Source organism: Nothobranchius furzeri, chromosome 8 (genome assembly GCF_043380555.1).
Source record: "Nothobranchius furzeri strain GRZ-AD chromosome 8, NfurGRZ-RIMD1, whole genome shotgun sequence".
Taxonomy (NCBI): Eukaryota; Metazoa; Chordata; class Actinopteri; order Cyprinodontiformes; family Nothobranchiidae; genus Nothobranchius; species Nothobranchius furzeri.
The window spans coordinates 53,917,738-53,944,584 of record NC_091748.1 but is presented as its reverse complement, the minus strand read 5'-3'; the positions used below and the strand labels follow the sequence as shown (position 1 = coordinate 53,944,584).

The 26,847-nt window shown below is 43.2% G+C and overlaps 3 protein-coding genes and 1 long non-coding RNA gene across 6 annotated transcripts; 1 reads left to right on the top strand and 3 right to left on the bottom strand.

Annotated features, from left to right (window-relative positions):
* Nucleotides 1–3,899: 3,899 nt before the first annotated feature.
* LOC129152308 (transmembrane protein 275) lies at nt 3,900–5,055 on the bottom strand. 2 transcript variants are annotated; one of them, XM_054729967.2, is made up of 2 exons: nt 4,943–5,055; nt 3,900–4,709 (listed from the first exon to the last, which is right to left on the bottom strand). In XM_054729967.2, the coding sequence occupies exon 2, from the start codon at nt 4,677–4,679 to the stop codon at nt 4,080–4,082; it is 600 nt and encodes a 199-aa protein (XP_054585942.1). In that variant the 5' UTR covers nt 4,680–4,709; nt 4,943–5,055; the 3' UTR covers nt 3,900–4,079. The 2 variants fall into 2 exon arrangements, with proteins under 2 accessions (XP_054585942.1, XP_054585943.1); XM_054729968.2 differs by having other exon boundaries at nt 3,900–4,705; nt 4,943–5,033.
* A 1,800-nt stretch (nt 5,056–6,855) lies between these two features.
* On the bottom strand, nt 6,856–18,364 carry mknk1 (MAPK interacting serine/threonine kinase 1). Its single transcript, XM_070554118.1, has 14 exons — nt 16,842–18,364; nt 12,319–12,381; nt 11,904–12,006; nt 11,684–11,782; nt 11,493–11,590; nt 11,332–11,411; nt 11,180–11,253; nt 10,993–11,097; nt 10,846–10,901; nt 10,672–10,767; nt 10,407–10,601; nt 7,585–7,749; nt 7,419–7,462; nt 6,856–7,281 (listed from the first exon to the last, which is right to left on the bottom strand). Exons 1-14 carry the CDS (start codon nt 18,129–18,131, stop codon nt 7,062–7,064), a joined length of 2,688 nt encoding a protein of 895 aa, XP_070410219.1. The 5' UTR covers nt 18,132–18,364; the 3' UTR covers nt 6,856–7,061.
* A 2,857-nt stretch (nt 18,365–21,221) lies between these two features.
* LOC139071551 (spectrin alpha chain, non-erythrocytic 1-like) lies at nt 21,222–22,838 on the top strand. 2 transcript variants are annotated; one of them, XM_070554121.1, is made up of 6 exons: nt 21,222–21,439; nt 21,863–21,955; nt 22,066–22,170; nt 22,243–22,275; nt 22,348–22,383; nt 22,592–22,838. In XM_070554121.1, the coding sequence occupies exons 2-6, from the start codon at nt 21,890–21,892 to the stop codon at nt 22,667–22,669; spliced, it is 318 nt and encodes a 105-aa protein (XP_070410222.1). In that variant the 5' UTR covers nt 21,222–21,439; nt 21,863–21,889; the 3' UTR covers nt 22,670–22,838. The 2 variants fall into 2 exon arrangements, with proteins under 2 accessions (XP_070410222.1, XP_070410221.1); XM_070554120.1 differs by having other exon boundaries at nt 22,243–22,383.
* A 262-nt stretch (nt 22,839–23,100) lies between these two features.
* LOC139071552 (uncharacterized) lies at nt 23,101–24,366 on the bottom strand. The gene is made up of 3 exons (XR_011521401.1): nt 24,137–24,366; nt 23,375–23,436; nt 23,101–23,286 (listed from the first exon to the last, which is right to left on the bottom strand). It is a non-coding gene; the product is annotated as an uncharacterized lncRNA (long non-coding RNA).
* Nucleotides 24,367–26,847: the final 2,481 nt, after the last annotated feature.

The following is a 26,847-nucleotide window of genomic DNA, read 5'->3' as shown; positions in this document are numbered from 1 at the left end:
GTCTCCTGGACGCCTCCCTGGGGAGGTGTTTCGGGCATGTCCTGCCAGCAGGAGGCCCCCGGGTCGACCCAGGACACGTTGGAGAGGTTACATCTCCAATCTGGTCCGGGAACGCCTTGGGGTCCTGCCGGAGGAGCTGGTGGAGCTGGCCGGGGAGAGGACGGTCTGGAGCTCCCTAGTTGGGATGCTGCCCCCACGACCCGGGCTCGGAGAAGAGGAGGAAGACGACGACAACGACAACAACCTTAGCTCAGCAGCATCTGGCCAAGGCCCAAAGATACCAGAAGCATTGGTATGACAGGTCGGCACGGGAAAGGGACTTTCTACCAGGGCAGAAGGTCCTATTCATGTTGCCAACCCGTGAGAGTAAGCTTCTGGCTGAGTGGCAGGGGCCGTATGAGGTGGTGAAATGGCTTGGGCCCACCACGTACGAGGTATGTGACCCTTGTAGGTCCCATTCTAAGATAGTGCTGCATGTGAATCTCCTTAAGGAATGGACACCCCGTTCTTTAACAGGGGCAGGTGTGATGTTGATCCGAGTAGTAGCAGAGGAGGATGTTGATGACCAGTACATGCCCTCCCCATCCTCTACAGTTTGTAATCTCAGTCACCTGACCATGGAACAGCAAAACCAGATAAAAATGTTGTGTCATCCTCAAGTTTTTGCTGAGTATCCAGGGCACACAGACATTCTTGAACACAACATTGTGTTAAAACGCGATGCAGTTGCTAAATGCATGAGCTGCAGAATCCCTGAGCGTCTGGGTTCCTTTAAGGCAGAAGTGGAACTGATGCAGTCCCTTGGGATTACTGAAGACTCCAAGAGTGAGTGGTGTAATCCTGTGGTTCTGGTCCCTAAGAAGGAGGGGGAATACGCTTTTGCATTGACTTCAGGTATCTGAATTTGGTATCAAAGTTTGATTCCTACCCTACACCACGTATTGATGATATGATTAACAGATTGGGAAAATCCATGTTCCTGAGTACCCTTGACTTAAGTAAAGGTTATTGGCAAGAGCCACTTTCTCAGGAGTCAAGGGAATTCACTGCCTTCCGGACCCCATGGGGCCTGTTTCAGTTTGCAGTTTTGCCGTTTGGGTTGCATGGGGTACCTGCCTCATTTCAGCGGCTGATGGATGAGGTTCTGAGGGGTTGTGAAGACTGTGCATGGGCTTATTTAGATGACATTGTTATCTTCAGTACGTCATGGGAGGATGACATGCAGCACCTTCAATCCATTCTGAGTCGCCTCCAAGATGCTGGGCTCACGGTGAACCCCTCCAAATGTGTGTTGGCCCGTCGTGAGGTAGATCACCTGGAGTTTTGAGTAGGTGATGGGGTTGTTAGGCCCCTGGTCGCTAAAGTGCAAGCTCTTGAGTCTTGTCAAACACCCAGAACCAAGAAGCAACTCAGGTCATTTCTGGGGTTGGCAGGTTATTACCACCGATTTATTCCCCACTTTTTATCTAGGGCTGCTCCACTCAGACATGACTGGATCAAAGTATCCCAATGTCATCCGGTGGACAGAGAAGGCCATGGCAGCATATCAAGACATGCAACATGCTCTTGGTAAGGAGTCTGTCCTCAAATGTCCTGGCTTTGATGAACCGTTTGTTTTACAGACGGATGCCTCTGACAGAGGTATTGGTGCAGTCCTCCTCCAAGGTCACGAGAATCTGCATCCAGTAGCTTTTATTAGCTGTAAGTTGTTTCCTAGGGAGGTGAGATATTCAGCGGTGGAGAAGGAGGCCTTGGCCATTAAATGGGCTTTAGACTCTCTGAAGTTCTACCTCCTTGGCAGGGAATTTGTTTTGCACGCTGACCATAAGGCTTTGCAGTGGCTGTACTGTATGAGGGACACTAACAGCCGCGTAACCCGATGGGCCTTAGCGCTGCAACCTTTTCATTTCACAGTTCAACATGTGCCAGGCAGGGAGAATGTTATGTTTGATTACCTTTCCCGCTGGGGCGGTGTGGACTCTTAAGGAGGGGGGACTGTGACGGCAGTGTCTGTCACCTCAAGGGTATGGTCTTCTGGTAATGTTTGTTTGTTTTTTGTGTTCTGACCAGGATGACTGGTTGATGTGCTCACAATCAGTTTTCTAATGTATATGAATGCATGTGTTTTTGTATTTTATGAATGAAATAAAAAAAGGATAAAATAAAATTTCACTAAACCCACAGTAACACAGTATAAAATAATAGCAAGAAAACAATGTTTAGAAAATTGAACTACTGGCTTATGTTAATATAAAAACATGACTCGCTGTTATATTTCATCATGTAATTAATGCTGCCTTTACAAAGAAAACATATTCATTTGCACCTTTAGATCTCTTGATGAAGGTACTAATACTGATACTCCATCTTGCTGCTCTAAAACCAGAAGTGTCATTTTAAAATATCCATTTCATTACAGATAAAGCTTTAAATAACAATTCAACCCGCTCACCCTTATGAATATGAAAAAAAGTTACCGCTTTTGTATTTATGCACATGAGTTACCAAGTTAGTGAAAAGGGTGAGGAAAACAAGCAGCCTGATCATATTCAATATAAAATAATCACTCTGCTGCAACACCCTGCACGCCTAAAGCCAGTGAATCCCCTCAGAGCAGCATGACCTCATCAGTCATTTAGTAAAATTAGTTCAGGTCATCCAGACATGTCATCCTCCGCACAAAAACAAACGCTGTCAGGAAAATTTCTGACTCACGACTACAGAACAAAGCCGGTTACAGCTCATTCATAAATATCCTGTAACAGCCAGCAGCAGCTGTGGGTGAGGGAGATCGTGCTGCTTGTCTTGCTGTGTTTGTGGACAGCAGATGTATAATGATAAGTAAACAGGACTCTTGCTTTCTGCAGCTGTTAAGCCAGATGCCAACATGTTAGTACCAGCTGTTTGCTGAGCGCCCGCTGCCATATCTGTGATAACAAAAGAGCGATGTCTCACATGTATGTCTGGATTTAGTGAAGTTCTGGATGACAAAACACAAAAGGTTTTCTTCATTTGCTTTTTATGACAACAAACACCAAATGTCAGTGCAACTCAAGGTCACATCATCATTCACAACAGCTGATGATCAGTAAAGGCTATCAGTCCATTTTATTCTCAGAGAGACTCAGGCAACAGAGCACAAATGATTACAGCCCACCTTACGGGTCACAGATGCAGGACATCAATAAGAAATCCACAAACATGCAGGCCTCTCATCTCTTTTTACTGTTGCTATAAAAGGGAGGTCCACCCTAGAACAGAGAAATACACACAGCAATAATCCTGGAGTGATGCAATAAGTAACTGTTGCACAACATGTTTCAGCCTGTGTGGCCTTGAGGTGATCGGAACAATAGCTGAACCGGGAAGGAGACAAGTCAGAAAAGGCAGAAGCATAAACATGTTGTTTTTTGGTGGAGCTTTTGTCATAAATTTAAAGGTGTGGGAAACTTGTTTAATCAATACATTTGCAGTGGTATCTAGTAGGAATGAATACCTTGCATGTTGTACTGAAGGGGTAAAAACACCAGTGCACCATTTCCAGGAACTAGATGTGATCCACATCACAGCTGAGCTTCAGACGGCAGGATTTGGACTCTATTTGGACATCTCGCCTCAGATTGCTGAGACTCTACCACTAACTCCATTTGCTCTGCAATGTTGATGTTCTATCTCCATAAATAACACAAGCCTGAAGGAGTTCTGCTGTGTGGTGAAGTTGCTAACGCTAACAGCTAGCTTCTACTAGCTGAGACGTCCTCTGCTCTTTGCTAAACCAACAACAGCCTACCCCGTCATGAGCCAAGATGGGTGAGTCCATGAATGTTAAGCAACAATATGATGTAGATCTGCCAGGCTTTTCTAATTCTAGAGTTTCACCGTCTAATTCCAATCAGAAGCTATCAGGAGATTGTTGTAGGAGACTATGTTCTTGTTCAGCCTGCATGAAACACTCCGAAAGATCGATTATAATCAGAAATAAATTTTAAAATTTGTTTTATCGGCATTCCACACCTTTAAATATTTAAACCAAGCACCCTTGTCATTTGAGGAGATGGGTGTTCACTCAAACATCCCCGCTACGTAAAGGAGGTGTTTCGATCGTGCAGCAGCTTTGTGGAAGTGTTGCCCTTGCAGTCAGAGGTCAGACTTGTTTTATCTGCAGCCATGTCCACATCACACACCCCCACCATCTGCTTGGCTTCGTCCTCACAGAAAGGAAGCACAGCGACATCCTCTGGGTTTAAGCTGGACTTGTGATAGGAGCTTGGGGAGTTGGTGGGACTGAGCTGGACGGCAGTTGTGTCCTGAAGTGTGTGCTCGCTGGTCTCCATTTCAAAAGTTGCTGTCCCCATCCTCTTCAGCCCCCACTTTTCCTTCCCTTGGGCTTTCTTAGCCAGCTGGGCTGCTGGTTGTCTGCTGACCACACAGCAGGCTGTAAAGAAAGCCAAAGCTGCCAGTAAGAGCAGAGGTCCGATGATGATTGGGGGGTTGCTTGTGGGGATGAAGGTGCCAAAAGCGAAAGCTCCCACCAGGGTGATGTTGATGCCAGCCAGCAGGATGCAGAGACCACAGGCACAGCACAGTGCTGGGGAGGGCAGGCTCTGGAGCTGAAGGGGATGCTGGTCTGAGATTTTTGGGGCAGCAGAGGCTCTGGAGGTTTTATGAGACAGGACCATGTTTCAGCAGATCAACCTCTTCATCACTTCCTGGAGAAAAGAAATACTTGACTTCATCTGATCTGACACTCAACTTTGGGCAGACACTTTGAAATAATTTCATAACTAATCTCCATAGAGAGCGATACGGCACATGTGCCTCTAAAGTCTCAGGCGCACGTGATGGTAGCTGCCAAGTTGACGCAAAGGAGAAATAAATACAATATACACAAAAAGCTTTAAAACAACATTGAATGATCCCTCAACGGTTTTCAGCCACTTACCTCTAATCAGACTTGTTGTGCAGCTGAGGATCCGTCCATGTTTTGTCTCTGCACCATGCTGAAGAGGAGCTGCGGAGCAGAAGTGGTCTCTGTCCACCAGGTGAAGCAACTAGGGCTTCTGCGCAGCTCATCACCGACTGATAGGGGGCGCTCAAGAGCCCGCCCAAACCAATCAAATCAATCCCGTACTAGTTATAAACCAAAATAAACATCTGATTTTAAATAGACTTCAAATGGACAACGTTTTGTGTTGCTGTAGCTTTTACCAGTTAAACTGGACAATGAAAACCCGTTTCTACACACGATAACTCAGTTTTCCTCTGATTTCAAAGAAATATGATTTTTTGTTTTCTGTGCTGGCTACCCACTGTTCAGTCCTCTCAGCCTCCACAGCACAAACACAAACTCACAATGAATAAAAGCCTTTGATTCCTTAAAGCCATTAAATCTCAAACATTTGAGAAAATGATGCACCAAATTAAACAAGAGGTCATTTTTGTTTTTTATTGAGAACACAGCATCCCTTTATGGCAAACTCACTCCAAGAACTTCACTCACAGGACTCCTTCAACACGCATTACTGCATCTCATTTAACATTGTGGCTGACAAGAGGGGGGAGAATATGATATAATGAGGCTTTTATTACAGCAAGTGCCATTTCTTAATGCAGTCTGAGCAAATCCCTCATTTCCTGTGAGCCGATGAAGGCCCTTAGTTGCTATAGGGATGTGGTGTCCATGGCAACAGTGTGAGGCGAGGGGAGCTGTTGTTTAGCAGCTGCAAACAAAGTTAAAACGGCAAACCCCCATTTGAAATCCCACTGAAACACAGATTGTTACTAATTTAATAATTTGATGTTGAGTTGTTGTTATTGTTGTTGGCCTCAAGGGCAACATGCCAATTATCACTTGTAAGTGGCTTTGGACAAAAGTGTCTGCTAAATACATAAATATAAACATAAACATAATAAAACTTATTAAAAATGAGAAAACTTAGTAAATTTTATGAACTCAAAGGCAACCCTCAGCTTGGTCCATCAATCTTTCTATTGGCACATTCAGAGAACCATGGAAATACTTAGGTAGGTGAAACCATAATACTAGCTACTGTAACAGCAACACATCCCTTCTACACTCGTATGCAAGATTCAGGAAAAATAACTTAAATATCTTCTTGATGCGATGGATCACTGAGAACTGTAGTCATCTCTGAAAAGTGAAACATGAGCAAACGAAGGCTTCATGAAATCCTCACAACTCACTTGTTTTTATTTTAAAGTACGCAAGTGCTACAGGTAGCTTGTGTTGACGTAAAAGCTAAATACACATTCTTACCCCTGATCTTTCTACCTGCATGTTTCCCTGACAGCCAAACACAAACCGGTAAAATGAAGAGAAGTCGTTCTCTTCTATATGTAACACACACACACACACACACACACACACACACACACACACACACACACACACACACACACACACACACACACACACACACACACACACACACACACACACACACACACACACACACACACACACACACACACACACACACACACACACACACACACACACACACACACACACACACACTTTAAAAAAGCAAAACCCATCCATTTTCATCAGTAACTAAAAAGCTTAATATTAACAGATTCACAGCTGAATAAGAGAAAATAAAAGTCTAATCAAATTGCATTAGGACAGAAACATCTGCACCACTGTCCCGAATGTTCTGCTGAGGATGTGTTTCATAACAAACGGCTGGCTTTAAGAGGTTTGTGTTGTTTTGGATCATCATATATAAATAAACCTGATATGTTCTAAAAGCTAATGCTAATCTGACAAGCGATCGTCCCCGTTTAAAAATCAGACTAAAGCTCTTTTCATTTAGAAAAAGGTGCCAGCTGACAATTAACAATCCTCCTGGTGCTCGGGCTATTTAAAAGTTGAGATTGTCGACCATGATGAAAAGCCTTCAACACCAGAAACGGTCACCTCGGATATCGACTCACCGATCCCAGCAAACTCACTGTGAAAACAATAAAAAAAGGCAGAAAAACGAGCCGACGGAGGCTGGGATCGATCAGAACACAACGAGGGAAGTTGAGCTCGTGTTTCAGGCGGCGAGGTCATCAGAGGCAGGTGAAAAGTCGCTGCTGCGCAGCGCGCTGGACTGGGCCCGTCTGCGGGCCAGTCTGGAGTTGGAAGGAGGAGAGAGCCTCATGGAGCAGACAATCGCTCCCACGTCCTCCTGATGCTCGTCGTGCTGGGATAGCTGCCGGTTAAAGGCGATGGCGTCTGCTGCAAACTGGCTAAGGTCTTTGGTGCTGCTGTTCCTAAAGAGCGAGGAGGCACATGAGAGAAACATCTATCCCTTCTGACTCGTGAGCTGTGTTCAGCAATGCAGATATTTGTTAATATAATTTATTTGTTTCAACGAAACCTTATAAAATCACACAATTCTGAGACAAACCTCTGCAGAACACGAGGAGTTGGAAGACCTCTCTCTGGAGCTTTCTGCAGAAAAACATACAAAACTAGTAACTTACAGCTTTAAAATTATTAAGGAAATTTGATTTGAATATTACTTAAGATAAAGAATTAATTCAGTTTAATTCAAAATTTCAAGTAATACTCACCCCCTGCACCCAAGGATGCTGGAGGACCTGAGCGGCGCTGAGGCGCAGGGTGGCGTCCCGAACCAACAGCTTGGATATGAGGTCTTTGGCACCTTCCGTGATGTGTGCCCAGTCCTTGTCCGGAAACTCGTACTTGCCTTCCTGGATGCTCTCAAACAGCTGACTCTGAGGAAACAGGGTTACACAAACATCAGAGTCCCAGAAACTAGAAGACAGTTCCAGATGTGCTCATGAATCTGTTACTGCGGTCATCATAAAGACACCTTTCAACACAGGGCTGGAAATAAAGATAATCTGGATCATTGTTTAAAAATTAATCTATAAAGCAATGCCTTATGAGCGATTTATAAAAAAAAAGGATGCTCCTGCTCTGAGACGCAAAAAGCCTTTCTGTGGGCGGGCACGACACAATATGGGCGAAGCCAGGAATACTAATTCACAGCGTGACGTAGATACGTCAGATTTTCAAATCCTAGCATTTCACCGTCAAATACCCTTTAGACGCACCACCTTTAGTAAACAGGTTTTATCGATTAAAGGTGCTGAAATCTGAAACATCAATTTAAAAACGATGGCTCAGGGGGACTCGGATCTGCGATCACTAAGTTCGGCTGCTATTTATAAGTCTGTTATATGGTAATGTGTTTTTAATGACAGTCTTATGTATTTATAAGGGTCTTATGAACTCTCAGACCGTTTGGTTTTATAAGTATTGACATATTGTATTCTTTATGTTGTTGTTGTTGTTGCTATAGCATATTTGTTATTAACTTTGCCATATACACCACCTCACTGGGTGAGATCATTCGATGACATGGCTTCTCCTACCACTGCTACGCAGACGACACCCAGCTCTATCTGTCATTTCCACCGGATGACCACACTATCTCAGCACGAATATCAAACTGTCTCTCTGACATCTCAAAATGGATGAAATCCCACCATCTCCAACTCAACTTCTCTAAAACTGAACTGCTTGTCATCCCAGCAAAACCATCCATACAGCACAATATCTCAATCCAGAATGACTTCCTATCTCTGGCTCCTTCAAAGGCAGTTCGAAATCTGGGTGTTGTGATTGATGAACACCTGACCTTTAAAGATCATGTTGCCTCTGTTGCCCGTTCATGCCGCTTTGCGCTGTACAACATACAAAAGATCAGGCCATACCTAACACAACATGCCACCCAGCTCCTGGTTCAATCTACTGTCATCTCCCGCCTCGACTACTGCAATGCCCTTCTAACTGGTCTTCCAGGCTGTACTGTGAGACCTCTTCAAATGGTCCAGAACGCAGCGGCGCGTCTGGTCTTCAATCAGCCAAATAGAGCACACGACACCCCTCTGTTCATTGAGCTCCACTGGCTACCACTAGCAGCACGCATCAAATTCAAATTGCTAACACTAGCATACAAAGTCCGAGACGGTACGGCTCCCATCTACCTGAATCCTCTTGCAAAGGCTTACGTCTCGGCCCGGCCGCTCCGGTCATCACAGGATTGTCGGCTAGCAGTGCCTACACCACGCTCAGGACAATCCAGACTTTTCTCATGCATTGTTCCACAAATGTGGAATGACCTTCCTAACACTACCAGAACTGCGGCTTCCTTTTCTATTTTCAAGAAACTCCTGAAGACCCTGCTCTTCAGAGAGCGTCTTCTTAACTAGAACCTTGTCTGCACCTGTCCCCCCTCTCTACTGTCCACTCCTTGTTCCCTCCTCTCCATGACTGATGTCAATTTGTTGTTGTTACTATTGTTGTTATCCTCAAGGGCAAAATGCCGATTATCACTTGTAAGTCGCTTTGGACAAAAGCGTCTGCTAAATACATAAACATAAACTTGAGGTTTATATTGTTTTTAACGTGCCAGGGACTACAGATGAAAAGTAGCCTTAGGGCTAATTATGGCATCTTTACATTCACATGTTCATGAATATGCATTGTCCCTTTCAAATAAACAAATACGAAGCTAATGCAGGAGATGGGTGTAGAAGGCTTATTTTCATGTTCAGCAACAAGATTTTTCAGTGAACCACACCTTTAAAAATAACCAAGTGTGAGATTATATATTCCTTTACATTTTTAAACTGAAAGCTTTGTTTCAGAATCAGAAATGATGTATATAATTTCCAACACTGATCCTCTAAACATTGTAATGCCTTCCTACTTCCTCTAGCATGCATGCAATTGTTGATTTGACATATGCATAAAGTAAAACCGGATTTTAAAAGAATCCAGCTGTCAGGTAGCCAATTTCTAATTTCATCACAGGAAGAAAAAGATCAGACTGAATCATTTTCTCATATACGTAAACAAATCTCATATTTCACCTCAAAGGAAAGGTGTGAGCTGCATAAATAATTCAGAACCAGTAATAATGATGCACTGATTCTGGTTCTGACGGCCCAAACCCAAATTCCACTTAGAGAATCTGCTTCGGTTAGCATGCATTAGCTTAACTATGATGAGGTTATAGGTCAGGAATAATAATGGATTTATCGATTCTTGACAGATCCCCAAAAAAATCCGACAAGTGAGTTTCAGCTCAGCCAGTCATGCTGTACATTTGCTAGTTTTGACAAATGTTTTAATCAACTCTGAAACTAATAAATCAATTAGTTAGTTTATTATGTTTGACATATTTATAAAACATTTGTTTTCACTAGATTCTCACCTTTTGTCTCTTTGCAACAACTCCTCTAAAATTGGGTTTTATTATAAACTTGAGTCCAGTTGCATCATAGTTCAGACAGTGCTGCTAAAATAATTAAAAATAAAAAGCTCTGATGGACACTAAACACAGAGACAGAAGACATCATACCTGGCACGCTCTGCACGTTTCTCCACGATCCCAGCCACAGTCGGTACCACAGTGGCCCGTGAAGGGAGGGCTCCCACTCAGCAGGATGTAGAGGATGACACCGAGACTCCATAAGTCACAGCGCTTGTCATAGAAGGAAGCTTCGTCTGTGAACACCTCCACCACTTCAGGAGCCATGTACTCTGCTGAGCCACACTAAGAGGGTAACAAAAAAGGTCAAAATACTGAAAAATCCAGCCGCTATTGATGATGTGCATGTCTGTACCGGTGTGGTGAGCTCTGGAGTCGTTATGGGGGTACAGGCACTGCTTAGCTTTACTCCACTTCCCAGATCAAAGTCACAGATTTTCACAGGTGACACCTGAGTGGACAAATGGAAGAAGAACACGTTTAAAACCGTCAGGTTTGTGCATAACTAATATATTTCTCCGCCCCTTACCCGATCAGTGTATTCACAGAGTATGTTCTCCAGCTTAAGGTCTCTATGAGCGATGCCTGGGCAAAAGAAAATGACATAAATTTTTATAATAGACAAAAGAAAACCTTCCTTCTCGTACTCTAGATTGTTGTTTGGAACTCAATCTACCCTTTGTGTGCAGAAAATCCAGAGCTTGTGCAATGTCCTTTACCACTCTACTGGCCTCCAGTTCATTAAAGTGCTTTCGGTTCTGGATGTGAGTAAGAATGGAGCCTGGAGGGGAAAAATAATGATCAGTAAAAACAAGAGATTATGAGCAGATGGGCCAACTGTAGCTGTAATCACTCGTGTTTACCTCCACGCAGCTTCTCAAACACCAGATAGAAGCAGGAGCCGTCTTCAAAGAACTGGACCAGCTCCAGAACGTTTCTGAGCAAATATATTTAGAGCTGATGAGAAAAGGTTCCACTTTGAGAGGTTTTGAGTAATATGATAAAATTAACTCACTTGTTTCCTTGGCACTGGTAAAGAGTCTCCACCTCTCGAAATACTCTACTGCGGCTGTGTCCTGCGGACTTTTCTATGATCTTTGAGAGAAAAAACAAAACACAGATGTTAGTGTAAAACATCAGGTTTTTTTTATTAAAGAAAAAAAATACTTGACTCACTTTCACAGCATACTCCTGTCCGTTATGCAGACACACACATCCCTGAACTTTAGCATAAGCGCCCTGTCCAAGCACCTCATCTGTCAATTTGTAGAGATCTGAAACACAAATGTGAAATGAGACACCAGTGGGTGTTTCTGAACAACACTTGGCACCTTTTGTTAATATTTTTGAGTTCTCTGCTCCATTACCTTCAAAAGTGCCTGTGAAGCTGTCCGTTGCTCTGGTTCTTTTCTTCTTTTTTCTTTTAGTTAGATCTGGGATGTTCACTGGCTGGCTTGACTCGATCTCTGCAGCAGCATAGAAGCATCCACATGCGGAAGAGCTGGTTGTTACAAATGCTTGCTGGTGCATTCTACAGCACAAATGTGCAGAGCTGTAGGGCTGTTACGAATAATGCTGCTGGTGTACCTGCTGGGCCTTGCGAGAGGTGCTGCTCTTCCTCGCTGACCTTTCTGTTATCCTGATTTGCGCCACAGTGTTGCTCTGCTTGGCCCACGGCCAGGGGGTTACCCTGTAAACAGAGAGGTGGAAGCCACACAGGAGGGGGCAAAATGAGAAAGTGTGAGACATACGATTGGGATGATGATTATAATTCTCATGATTTGCCAGCAAAACTATCTCCCCACCACAACTAAAGCAGTTTGACAGGAAACATCCACACAGGTCTCATCTTGCCCTGGACTTTACTAGAAACATTTACATAACTACGGAGTGCACGACTCACGGTGAAGATAGATCAAACTTCCTGTTTCAGATCAGATAACCGGGACTACTTCTCACTGTGACTCATGGTGAAATCAGACATTAAAGGAGCAGATCAAACCTGGAGAGTATGTTGGAAGGGTTGCAATTCCGTCATCATGCCGTGCCACACCATACTTGCCAACTGAGAAGAACACACACACACACACACACACACACACACACACACACACACACACACACACACACACACACACACACACACACACACACACACACACACACACACACGGCTTGGTTAGGTTGGGATTGTAATTACAGGCCAGTGTTCCTCAGAAAAGCGGAAGGAATTCAAGCAACGATAAACAAGCTCATCAGTCACATACAGGAGTTCCCCTCATTCCTACAAATGTCCGTTTCCACGTAATCAGGTCGATCAGTCTCGAGATATTAAAAAACCCAAAAGTTCAGTTAAATTCAGAAAACGTTCTAAATCATAACAACAAACATTCAGCCACACGATCAAACCCTAAAATCTGGGCCGTTCCAACGGCTCGGTGCACAACAATAGCAACTTTGCTACAGAAAACAATACACGTAAACGTTAGTAAGGCTAAAGCTAGCAGCTTTCATACCAACATTCTGTTATTGTCTTGAGCATTTAGGGCTAGCTAGCTAGCATGATCTGATGCTGACTTGTCATGATTAAAGTCGTTTATCTTGTCTGCGTTTTGACACCGAGTCACTGTAAAACAACACACGGAACCATATAGTCAAACCTGGGCTCCGCAGCAGCCGAATATCTTCTGTCAAAACCTCTGACAGCGGATGCAAGCTCCCATTGCTAACAGAGATCCATCAACCAGCCAGTGACGCACGAAGCGGGAAAACCATCAACTAACGCTAGCCCCGCCCTTTGATGTGCAATCCTACCATCCCATTGGTCTAGAAGAAATTAACGTGGCTTGCGTGCCTGACCAGTTGAACTCTTACCAAAGCCAAAACCACGCCTCTAAACCGGGTGAACGCAGATTAGCTGTGATTTATCAGACGTTCAGAAGAGCTGGTTTGGACCAAGCCCCCACAATGCCGCTCAGAAAATGGTCCCATCCCGGAAGTAAGAAAAATTGCAGTTCCACCCTCATCCGCTGGGGGCTGGTGCCAGAAGCGAGCAAATCCTCATTGACTCCCATGTTAAAAATGCCGATTTCACAGCAGAAATAAACATGTTTACAGCCTGGTGCCAAAACATGTTTTTTGTCTAAATTATCTAGTTTATACTCATGACAACTCTGAGGGGGGTGAATTTTTTTCTCACTCTTCTGTTTAAGTGTATTGAAAGCCTAAAATTCTGTATAATTAATGAGCATCCGACACACGTGACCGCCGCCTCAGACCCACGTGACCACAGAGCTAGCTCCGTGGAAAGGCCTCAGTACAGCCTCGGTCTGGCTTGGAAACTGCTCCGGCATTTTGAGTCTCTGTGTTTGTGTATTCTTCTTTGGATATTATTGGTGCAATTGTTGGACAAAATGACTTGCAGTGGTGTTAGCAGAGTTTCGTTTACCCAGCGGTTGGTCCAAGACTCCAAAATGAATCTCCAGGATTAAAAAGGAGGAAATAAATCCATAAACAGAGCGTCTGTTTCACGGGCCTTCACTGGTGGTAGCACACACTGATTGCGGCCACTAAAACACCAATGCTCCCTTTTATTGGTCAATTTACGAGGTCAAAGTTTAACTTCCTCTACAGGTACTTTTCAGTATAAAAGCATACATGTATATACACACACACACATTCTTATTTACAAATTTACACAGATGCATAACATAACAGAGCATAACAGAGCACATTAGACTGATGCTTAACACCCCCACTTGCTCTGTGATTGTTTGCACTTGTCTTCTTGTTTTAACTTTACATTCCAAATAACAGTTTGTTGAACCTGTTCAGCTTACACACAGTTGTAGGTTTAGTCATTACATCTGCGAGCATATGTTCTGTTGGCAAATATATTAAATCCATAAGTCCTTCTTTAAATGTTGCTCTTATGAAATGATATTTTATGTCAACATGTTTACATCTTTGTCTGTTCACAGGGTTTTTAGCTAAAGCTATTGCACTCTGATTGTCCTCATACACCTTTGGTTGTCCATATTCATAACTGTCCATGTGCTCAAGAAGTTGCATCAAATATAAACATTCCTGGACAGTGGCTGCTAGAGACATGTACTCCGCTTCACACGTAGACAAAGCAATTGTAGACTGCTTTTTGGTTTTCCAGGATATAGGTGGTCCCTTCTCTGATAGGCTGATGCAATAACCTGTCATACTCTTACGATCTTTTGCATCTGAAGCCCAATCTGCGTCACTGTAAGCACGTAGTCCTAGCTTTTCACCTCCACATTTCTGGTAGCATAGTTTCTTCTCTTGTGTGCCTTTGAGGTATCTCAATACATGCTTGACTGTGGTCCAGTGTTGTTCTGTAGGGCATGAGAAATATTGTGAAACTTTACTTACTATGAAGCTTAAATCTGGTCTTGTACATGTTGACAGGTAAATAAGACTTCCCACGGCTTCTCTATACAGTTTAACATCACTCAGTCTTTCTGCATTTTCATCATGTTCCAACTTCTGTTCACATGGTGTGGTCCTAGGTTTGCAATCCTGCATATTAAATCTCTCCAGTATCTTTTCTGTGTATCTGGTTTGTGACATTGTAACAGCCCTCTCGTTCTGCTCAAAATCGATACCAAGAAAATGTTTCAACTTGCCTAGATCTTTCATCTTGAACCTGGCTGTTAAAACCAACTTTATGTCTTCTAGTGCCCTTTCATCGGAAGCTGCAATGATTATATCATCAACCCACACTAGGATTATTACCTTGTTTTCTTTCCTTTGCCTGGTATACACACAATGATCAGCAGGGTTTTGTACAAAGTCATTATCACACAAATATTCATGTAAAACAGTGTTCCAGTTTCTACCTGCCTGTTTGAGTCCATATATAGCTTTGTTTAGTTTACACACTAGTTTCTCATTCTTTTGAGTCAGTATTTCATAACCTTCTGGTTGCTCTAGGTATATTTCATGATCTATCGGGGCATGGAGGTAGGCGGTTTTAACGTCCATTTGATGTAGCAACAGATTTTCGTGCACTGCTTTCTGCATTAGGATTCTAACGCTGTTTAAATGTGCCGTAGGTGAGAAGGTTTCCTCATAATCTTCTCCCTTTTTCTGACTGAACCCTTTAGCCACATATCTAGCTTTATGTTTATCTGTTCCATCTACATTCCTTTTAATGGTAAACACCCATCTTCCCCCCACTGTCTTTCTGCCTTCTGGCAAAGTTGTCAGAGTGAAAGTGTCATTGTCCTTCAGTGAGGCTAGTTCTTCCTCCATGGCTGCTTTCCATGCCTCTGAGTCAGGTGATTTTATTGCATCTCCATAAGTTAATGGTGCATCAGTAAAAAGTCTGTAGCAATAGTCCAAGTTAGTTAAAACTTGATCATCATCCTCTCTTACAGAACCTTTTGTTGCATAATCATTCAAGTAGCTCGGTCTCCTTCTCTCTCTGGTGGGATAACGCGATGTTTGTTCTGGTTCTAGAGGTTTTGTATGACTCGTTCCTTCTCCTGGGTCTTCCTCTTTCTGCCCGGGTGTTTTGTCTTTAACCTCTCTTCTTGTCCTAACTAGGAACTCTGGTTCATCATCTGACACTATTTCTGTTTGTGTCTCTTCTTCAGGTTCTCTTGTTAAAAACTTAACTAATCTGTGTTTCAAAATCTTACCACTTTCTGGGAAATAAACCAAATATGCTGGACTATTTTTGTCATGACCCACAAAAATCCCTTTTTCACCTCGAGAGTCAAGTTTGCCTTTGTTCTGTTTGTACACAAAACAGGGTACACCAAATTTGTGCATTCTTGACAAGTTCGGTCTTCTACCGCTTAACAGTTCATATGGTGTTGCTTTCAAACGTCTATTATAACATCTGTTCCTCGTAATGGCCGCCGTTTGAACAGCATAAACCCATAAGGACTTCGGTAGGTTACTCTCTAAGAGCATACATCTTGCCATATCAAAAAGCGTTCGCCAGCTTCGTTCAGCTGTGCCGTTCTGGTGTGGGGAGTAAGGGGCTGAAGTTTCATGTTTTATCCTATTCTCCCTGAGTAGTTTCTGGTACTCTCCACATGTAAACTCAGTTCCATTATCTGAACGTATACACTTTATGATACCATATGGTGCGGTGTCAGCAATGAATTTCTCTGTTGCTTGCACTGTATCACTTTTGTGTTTGAGAAAATACACAAATATTGCACCGGAAAAGTCGTCAGTGAATGAAACAGCGTACCTAAATCCCTCTTTTGTTTCTGGACTTATTGGTCCTGCCAGATCTGTATGCACGAGTTCCAAAACAGTCTTGGCTTTAGCATCCAGCTCTCTATTTCTTGTCTGACAAAATTTACCTTTTATACAGACTTCACAGTCTCTTTCTGTTCCAACAGTTTTATCCTTGATGTCCATCCCATCTACTACTCCCTGCAGTTTCTTAATGTCATCAAAATTGCAGTGTCCCATTATCTCATGCCATGTTTTCAGGTCATAAGAAGCATTACATTGGTCTGTTTGTTTTCTACTCACAGTTCGTAGATAGAATAGTCTGTTGTACTCCTTGATGGGGAATCTCGTTCCATCAGAATGTCTCAGTACATTATTACCTCGCTTGAAGATGACCGTTGCTCCATTGGTAGTAGCTGCCTTCACAGAGAAAATGTCTTGTGGATATGAAGGGATGTATAGTGCTCTCTTTAGCACCACCTTGTGTTGGACCCCTCTGCTGTCGATCAAGGTTACCACAGCCTCTCCTCTCCGTTCAGCCACTCCTCTGCTCCGGGTTCCGTCTGCCAGCTCGATGTAATGCGACCTCGGCTCGAAGTCCTCGTCGAACCTCCTGAACCTCTCTGGATCCGTGATAATGTGGGACGTTGCTCCTGTGTCCACCATCAGATTCCTGGTTCTGGTTTCGTCCATCTCGCCGTCAGCGTCTTGTAGTCGGAATGCGTATTCCTTTCCCTCGTAGTCATCAGCAGCTTTCCGTGCTTCATCATCTCTGTGTTTCTTTCTGCACACTTCAGTCTGGTGCGTGGTGGTCTTGCAATGCCTACACCACTTTTTGCGGTCACATACATTAGCTTTGTGTCCCTTTTTACCGCATTTAAAACAAATAAAGTCTTTACTATCAGCGCGCCGCTCGTGCATGCTTGGTTGAACATATTTCGGCTTCAGGTGCTTGACCCTCTCATTCATCCGTGCTGCCATCACATTGTCCTCTGTGGCAGTGTCCACACGCAGTTTTTCAGTTTCTTCATAACTTCTCAGTTTACTTTTAAATTCTGAAAAAGTCATGTCATCATCACTTTGTGTCACATGGATTCTAAAAGGCGTAAATGATTCAGGTAGACCTTTTAAAACCATTGCTATTAGCAGTCCATCGCTCAAAGTTTCACCTGCGGTTCTCAGCGCTGTAATGGCGGCCTCGGCTCTCAAAACATAATCCGTTACACTCTCGCCGCTCTTCTGCTGTAATGCAGTCAGTTCTGTATATAAGCTTATTATGCGGGGTTTTCCCTTCCCGGCATAGTGTTCTCTCAAGATAATTAGAGCTTTCCGCCCGTCGTCAGCTGCGTCTCTCATCACCAGTGAAAGGCTCTTATCATCCAGGAATTGTATAAGTTCGGCATATGCCTCTGCGTTCTTTGAATCATATTCCTCATCATCGTCATCGTCTTTCGGTTTTAATATAATGTCTTTCAAACCTTGTAGCCGGAGGTGTCCGAGAAACTTTGTTTCCCACAGTTCATATTTATCCTCGTCTCCGTCAAATACCAGTCTTGACCAGCGGGTACTGGCTTCCACTGTCTTCCGACTCATAGTGTCCGACACACGTCGTAGCTCTCACTCGACTCACCGGACTTGCTGTTGGTCGGTTCTGTGCTCCTCACACACTAGCAGGATGCTTTCCCAGCTGTCCTGATTAGCTTGGTGCTCAGCGTTCCTGGTTCACAATTCATTCTGGTCCGGGCATCGCTCTGGGCTCTGCTCTGGGCCCATAACCTGTTAGCAGAGTTTCGTTTACCCAGCGGTTGGTCCAAGACTCCAAAATGAATCTCCAGGATTAAAAAGGAGGAAATAAATCCATAAACAGAGCGTCTGTTTCACGGGCCTTCACTGGTGGTAGCACACACTGATTGCGGCCACTAAAACACCAATGCTCCCTTTTATTGGTCAATTTACGAGGTCAAAGTTTAACTTCCTCTACAGGTACTTTTCAGTATAAAAGCATACATGTATATACACACACACACATTCTTATTTACAAATTTACACAGATGCATAACATAACAGAGCATAACAGAGCACATTAGACTGATGCTTAACAAGTGGTATTAATTGCACTAATAGAGCGTCCAAGGAGTCTCCACTTCATTTTTTTCGGTAAGTTAAAATCTATATTCGTATTTTATGTCACTGCTACCTTTAAACTAGCTGAGTTTACCGAAGTAGCTAGCTAACTATCAGTTTAACATGTAGCATGTACTGTTTAACCATGAAATTTAAATGTAAAATACGGTAAAATAATTAATAGGGCATATTTAGATGGGTAATAGGGTAAAACCCAGTGCATTTAAGATAAAAATGGGTTGAAATATGACGGAGCGCTAAGAGGGAGACTTCTGTGTCCATTCTTCCATCCGGTAATCCCCAGCGGTCAGGCCGGGCAGCCTGGACGATCCGGCGCCTATTTGCTGCGCCTAGCTGCTGCGCGGTCTGACCGCTCGTGGAGTTTTTCATGTCTGACTTTAACCGCATCTAATACTGTATTACGGCGTGAGCGCAACAGCGACAACTTAATATCGATGTGTAAGCAGCCTGAGTGGTAGGGTGTTTTCATCTGAACCCTCCAGCAGGCTATGCTGCACTATTGACGTGTTAGCGCGCGGCGCTAACAACTTAGCAACGTGACATGTCTCTGAGAAAGCGTAAAACACGGACGCTTCTTCTGAAGCGGAAAATAACACCTCTTCTTAAGCAGAGCAGGATGTCGCCTCGGCTCGTTCACGGCCGAGCCGGACTGAGCTCGATAACATTGACCAAGCACAGCCACTGGGCCGTTGTAGCTGCCACCAGGCCTGCTGAAGGAACTCCAGCGGGTTTCATCAGACTCGTAAAGTTTCTTGTTTTTGCTGGGGATTTCTGTATTTTACCGCTCCCTCCTGCAGTCTTCCCCTATTAAAATTTAAAATGTGTAACTTTATGTATTGTGATGAATGACTAATATTCATGTTAAACTGAAACGTTAGGCATTTAGGGGGAAAAAACAAAATAATAAACATTATACAGATGTCAAATAAATCAAACTGTAATTAAACTATATATTTTCAAAGTCATATAGACAGCATGATGGTTTGTGTGATCCGCGCGGTTTCACTTACACCCCTTTAATGATCAGGCTGTTTTTTATTATTTTTATCAGCTGATAGCAGTTAAAATTATGGTAAAAAATAATTTCATCTGTTTTTGATAACTTAATGCCCAGGAAGAGCATCTTCCTGGGCATTAAATATAACCCAAATGTTTTATTATGAGCAGATCTGATGAAGGTTTAGACAAGCAGTCTGCAAAGTAAAACTTGTTTAGAGTCCAAACTCTTACTAAAGCTTTTGAAAAGAAAAAATGGTTGAATTTTGAGAAATATCCACAACAGGGGAGCGAGACCTCTGAAAAATGTATATTTTCTCTGAATTCATAGAATAATGTGAAGATTCTGGGAAAAGTTGGGATTCTGAGATTAAAACGTAAATCTTTCTAATCATAATTCTGGCAGTTTTTGTGTCCTTCTGCTGTGGAAAGTCGTGCAACATGAAGATACTGAGAAGATGCTTACAACCTGTATTTTTATTCCATCCATAAATAAAATCATGAGCTATTTTTTTAATCCAAATTTGATCCAAAGGGCCATCGTTGGTTCCAGACCCGTTCTAGAACATTCCTCTAATCTTAAAGTCATCATCAGTTTCTTCCTTTTAACAAATATTTATTTGTTCAAATATTTAATATTTATAACTGGAATATTTGTTCCTCCCTCTCCCACTGCAGTTAGTCCTGTCCTGCAACCCTGTTTTTGCAGCTTAGTGAAGCCAACCATCACTAACCGGGGGGTGGTTTTGGACCCAGAGATGCGGATGGACTCCCACATTAGCCAGGTGGTTAGATCCTGCTTTTCCCGGCTTCGCCAGCTACCAAAGATGAAGTCCATCCTGAAAGACGTGTCATATTTTCTCCCCAAGCTGGACCTGACCGTCATGTATCGGTCCAAAATAGTGTGATGATATTGTGTTTTTGTACATAACAGACTTTTTAACAGACAAATTTGTCGCATTCTCCTACACCTCTTCACGGGCTCGCCACAGTAAATATTCTATTTGGCAAGAGATAAACTTTATTGTATTTATCCTAGTGAATCTATAATTAAACGGGTAAACTAGTAGTAGCACATCCAACATCAAAGAAAGTAAAATGTTATTATCAGGAGAGGGAGAATGTTTAAGTGGTTAGCAGCAGTGTGCTAGCCGATGGCCCCCTCCATGAGGCCACCACAGCTCAACAGAACATCGTTGTAGCTTCTTCTGGGGAGAAAAACACTTAGAGAGAAAATAAAGTTAACAGCTGAAATAATACAGTTAAAGAGCAGATTGTAGAAGAAAGAAACCCCTGGGTTAAACTGGTCTGTCTACTGCATAATGCTGAACTCTAACATGTGTCCTAAGGGAAGGACCTGATTGGTGTCCAGAACCTGCTGAAGAAGCACCAGGCTCTGCAGGCTGAGATCACAGGTCATGAACCTCGCATCAAGGCTGTCACCCAGAAAGGAGAGACCATGGTGGAAGAAGGTAGAGCAGGTCTGGTCCTGACATGTTTCTGAGGTGTCTGCAGGTTCTGGCTCACTTTTTTTGGGTCCAGGTCACTTCGCTGGTGAGGAAGTGAAGACTAAACTGTGGGAGCTTCATGGACGTTGGGACACGCTGAAGGCCAAGGCGTCCCAGAGGAGGCAGGACCTGGAGGACTCTCTGCAGGCCAAGCAGTACTTTGCGGATGCTAATGAGGCCGAGTCCTGGATGAGGGAGAAGGAGCCCATCGTTGGAAGTCCAGACTAAGGGAAAGACGAGGACTTGGCCGAGGTATGGAAGTCCCTTCCTGAGAAACTCCAATCGCTTTTCTTTGCTCTCTTTCCAGTCCTTCATAATTAGTGTTTCTGTATTTGGCATTTCCTTCGGTTGTCTACCAGACGTCGTTGCTCGTTTAAGCGTCTCATGGGTTAGGAGTAGAAGTGCTGGCCTCGCACAGGAAGTGATGACAAACGTGTTCCCGGCGCTCTTATTTCAAACGGTTTACAAGCTGTGATGTGTGTTCCCGCTGCAGAGCAGCCATGACACGTGGCAGCCGGCAGAAGGCTCACGCTTTTCCACTAAACACCCGCAGAGCTACGTCTGCGGTGAACTGAGCAGGGTTTGTTTTACGGTGGCGGATCCGATTGGACCATTGCTGCGAGAAAGCTCCACTTGTGTCAGACGAGCTGAAGGTTCTGATGTTCTGCTCCACAGGCTCTCCTGAAGAAGCACGAGGCCCTGATGTCGGACCTGTCGGCTTACGGCAGCAGCATCCAGGCCCTGAAGGAGCAGGCCCAGTCCTGCAGGGTGAGTTCAGAATCCTCGGCCCGTCAGAACATTCTTATCCACCACGTTCTAACACCAGACCTGTTAACCCGACAGCAACAAGGTGATCAGCAGGTGCTTTTGTCCTGCAGGACCTGAAGGCCAATGAGTCCCGCCTGAGGGACATCAACAAGGTGGCATCTGAACTGGAGTCAGAAGGTCTGATGGCTGAGGAGGCTCCTGTGGTTCAGGCTCAGGTGAGCTTCACCTGTCTGCAGCAGCTGGTCCCTCTCACTTCCTGGTTTAACTCTGCTCGTCTCTGTTTGTAGCAACAAGAACATCTGGGTTCTGCTCCTGGAAAGGTGCGTGTTGTCCTCCGCCTCCACCAGAACCAGACGTGGTGTTTATGTTACCACTCATTTGTTTGTTTACAGGATGAAGCCGACTCTAACACGGCGTCACCCTGGAAGGTGAGTTCATTCAGCTGATCAGAGGTCACCTCTGATGGCAGCAGTCACGGCCGACCGTGCTGACATCACACAGGAATTCAGGTGACCCGGCAGGCACCAGGTTTTGGTGAAAGTGGGGACATGTCAGCTGGTTGCCATGGCTACAGTTATCTTTATGCATCTGTATGACTGCTGACTGGTGTGTGTTTCCTGTGACCTTTGACCTCAGACCGTACGGTTGGGCGTTCAGACGACGGCTAACTTTAATTCCATCAAGGTAAGAGGAAGCTCTTCCCTTCCTGTCTGAGCGATCCGTCTCCAGGTTTCTTCGTCCGGCGTCCAGCCCGCTGGCGTCCACCTTCATCTCACCTTCATCTCATCTCACTTCATTTATAGTGCAATACTTTCACATTATCATTTTCCCACACTTCTGTATACCTGTATTTTGTTGTTTTTCAATAAAGAATGACAAATTATTTAAGTTTGGTTTTTGTTGCACACAAATATATATCTGTAAAAAATATCTACAAAGCTAATGTTTACATAACAAGTATGATTGGGTTTTGCAATACGGCACTCAAGTTTATTTTAGTAAGATTTTTAAACCAAGTAAAGTTAGTAAAGAACACATTTCTATTGTCTGCTAAGAAACTGTTGGGATTTAAAATGGGCCTGTTGTACAAATAACTTGTAAATGATTATTCCTCACTTTTGTCTTAACCAAAGAAATTCAAGTAATTGAGCAAAAACATTTATTTTTAACACTACAGTTTATAAAACAGGGCGCAAAGTGTCGGCACATGTATGTATGTCGATGGTCCGCCCCAACCAAACCAAGAGACACAGACGTCAGGGAGGCCAAGGTTGTCTCTGCAGCTCTCTGGGCACCACGCCTCACTCAGCTGTCTCCAATGATCCAAATGGCTATGGAGGAAAAAATAACAGGTTTGGCCTAGCTGTTTAAAGTACAAAACCATTCATGAAGTGGTCAAGACAAGTACTTGGAACTTACACGCTGCGTTGTGTAGCTGACGTTGGAGACACACAGGCTGCCATGGTGACCTTTTAATAGATCTAAGAAAAAAATGTAATAAAAGAATGAAACTTAAAAACTCCCAGACCTCATGTCATATTTACTCATCAGCTATGGCTGATTTGTTTGGATCACAGTGAGTTACACTAATTCTAATATATTTTTATTTCTATTATACATACATACTTTTTAACTGTTATTTTCACATGACTGTTATCAGGCTCTCTTGTTCTGGTTCTGATGATAACTCTGTGTCTTCCAGTAAGTTATCTTGTGCTTACTTCATCTGTATAATGTCTCTTTACTTTTGGTAAATTGTACTGAGTCCAGAATAAAGGCTAGTTGGCTGTACAAGATGCAAACAAGTATTACGTTTTGGAAATATATGAAACACCGCCAGCATCTGTTAGAGCCTGTGGCGGGGTGCTGAGGGCCGGCTCCAGCCCAGGAATGAGCTCTACACGCCGGCCGGGAGGGTTTGAAACACCGCCATCCTCTCCTCTGCTGGCTGTAAATTCTGTTATGGTTACCGGTGCTTGTGTTGCAATGTGAAACGCTTGGTCTCAGATTTTGTAAGAAAGATAATAAAATGTCCCCCCAAAATACGACTTAAATATATTTTCTCTTCTTCATGATACATTTAATGGCTGGTGCGACTCAGGAGTGATAGCGCCAAAAAAAACTACTGAAAACTTGCTCAAAGCAAAATGTTTTCATTATGGAAATAAATTATAAACTTACCGATTTAAAACTTTTTTAATACAGGTACTTCTCACGAACAGGCGCAGAAAACCTCCACCTAAACTCCGTGTAAGGTTCAGGTCGATGGGTGTTCCAGTTAGCTCCGGTTGGGTTGAAGCTAGGTGGCTACATCCGTTAGCTCGGCTCCCACCTCCGCTTTAGCTTTGGGTTAGCCAGGGTTAGCTTCAGGTTAGCTCGTAGCTAGTTCGCCTGGGTGTCGTCACTCGAGCCCAGCCTTACAGCCACACCCTCAGCGCCTCCTCTCTTCCCTTTTATGGAATTGTCTGGGCTGGACGGAACCTGTGACACGGTCAAAATGGCGGTGGTGGACACCTCCCATTATGGACAGATAACGTGAAATTGAAGCCTATGGAATCGAATTGTCCAGTATATGTACAGTCTATGGTTTGGACCAAAGCTTGTTCCAGATGTCAGTCAATAACGTAATTGAGGGCTATTGAACTATTGAAGTCTAATTTTGTCTCTGTGAATGAGGTATAAGCTAGTATAAAGAACTTTAACTTTCACAGCATCACATGCAGGTAAATAAACACTGGTTTGCAGCAGAATCATTGGGAATGATTGGCTTCAAAACCAAAAGATTGGTCCAGCAATTGTCTACATAAAATATCTGTAATTAACATTACATTGATGCCGTTTTTTTCTGAGTTCTTCACACTATTCATGAATGTTAACTCCACACAAAGGCAACAGTGGCAGAGGAGTGGGTGCCTTCCCTGTTACTGGTTGTAGGTCAGAGAGCCCACGTCAGGCTGTCACAGTCAATTCAGTTCAATTCAATTCAAAGATACTTTATTAATCCCAGAGGGAAATTAGAGTTTCAGTACACACAATTCTGAGATCAGACATACATACATCGGCATAGACACATGACAAGAATTGGTGACTGTGGTCATTCGCAACCCGAGTCGCGCTACCTTAATAGAGATCAGAGGAGTTTATATAAGGATTGAGTCAGGTGGAGGAAAAAAGGCACTTCAGAGTTACCCTCCACAGGGAGGACAGCTTTGCTATGCAAAAAACTCCTCAGACAGAAATGCAACAGACTTCAGACATTACACAACATAAGTGTCCACTAGGTGGGGAGGTAGGGTAGAGGACTCTCCAAACATCAGTGTGTTGTCCTTGGGCAAGACACTTAACCTGCTTTGCTTGTTGGTGGATGTTGGAGGGTCCAGTGCAGCTTTGCCTCAGTGTGCCAAAAGGGCAACCAGGGCTACAATGTCATCACCATGGATTGGTAATTTGTAAAGTGCCTTGGGGAGCTGTAGAACTCTAGATGGAGCTATAACAACAGAGACTATTTAACAAATCAGCTCTTTGGGGTTTATCCTCCATCACAGGGAGCAATGCTAAAATCAGGTCCATGCACCAGGACAATGGGATTTCTCTTCCTGCATGTTATTGGAGCAACTTTTGCATGACTGAGAAAATGTCTGGTGTCTCATTTATAAAGCTTGCTTACGCACAAAACGGGGTCGGAAAACTGCGTGAGCATCTTTCCACGCAAACTTTGGGATTTATAAAAGAAAACGTAGCAGAGAACTGTGCATAACTTTAAGTTGACTAAGGACTTGGTTAATGCACATGTTGGACATGGAGAGCACCTGCAGTGCTGCTGCAGAGAAGGATCAAATTATGAATTCCAGCAGCATTATCACTTGTACTGCTTAGTGCGCACACAGTTTTATAGGTCACAAACTTTCTTGCTGTAAGTACATTGTTTTGCTGAGCTTACGTACGGTTTTAGTAAGGATTCTACGCAATGTTTTATAAATGAGACCCCTGGTCTTTGCCACAAGTTTTTTTTAAACAATTAAATTAGGATGATTAATTACAGTTAACTCAGAGATTTTATCCAGAAAAAAAAACTTTCTCCAAGGATATTAAAGTAATTTTGATATACCCTGGTCTTTTAGTAGACAACTATAGAGAGACTGGCTCTCATCTGGCACACTCATCTCCACATATTAACTATACACCCCCATCTTTGTTTCAAGCAACATTCTGCCATTTCTCTCCTTAAGATTAGCATGTTTAACTAACTGCATGGCAATGACACGTTTTTAAGTAATTGAATGTTACCTCTAGCAAAATGTTACATCCATAAGTGCAAATTTTCTAACAAGAAACAAATTTTTTCCTTTATTTGTTAAGGACTTGGAACTTTGCATAAAAACATTCACGAAATAAGGCTTTTTAAAAGAAAAACTATGCAGCACCTTTTTGCCTTTTATTGGATTCATCTTGATTTTTTGTTCTTCTCTTTGTCTCTTGTTATTGCTACGTAATTCAGGACTTCTGTAATATTTTTATTGGTAAAAGTCAACATTAGGAATAGAATCAATGGCAGACAATTGTGACGTATAATTTTACAACTGCTATTCATCATTACTTATTGCACAACATAAACGGTCTTGTCAAAGGTACATTCATCAGAATTTAAATAAGGATATTTAATGATAATCATAATATTAAACAAAATGTCTAATAATATTTCAAGGTTGAGAGTGTGAAATAAGATCAATATATCAAAAAATGTTTAAAACAATAAGCTAACCGTCTTAAGAATTAATAGATTGACTTGATAGCTATTCCTGACTTTCAAGATGACATTCTCTGCTGTCAAAATTAACATTTCAAATTTCCAGAAAATTTTCCAAATTTGCAGATCATTGCAGAAACATAAG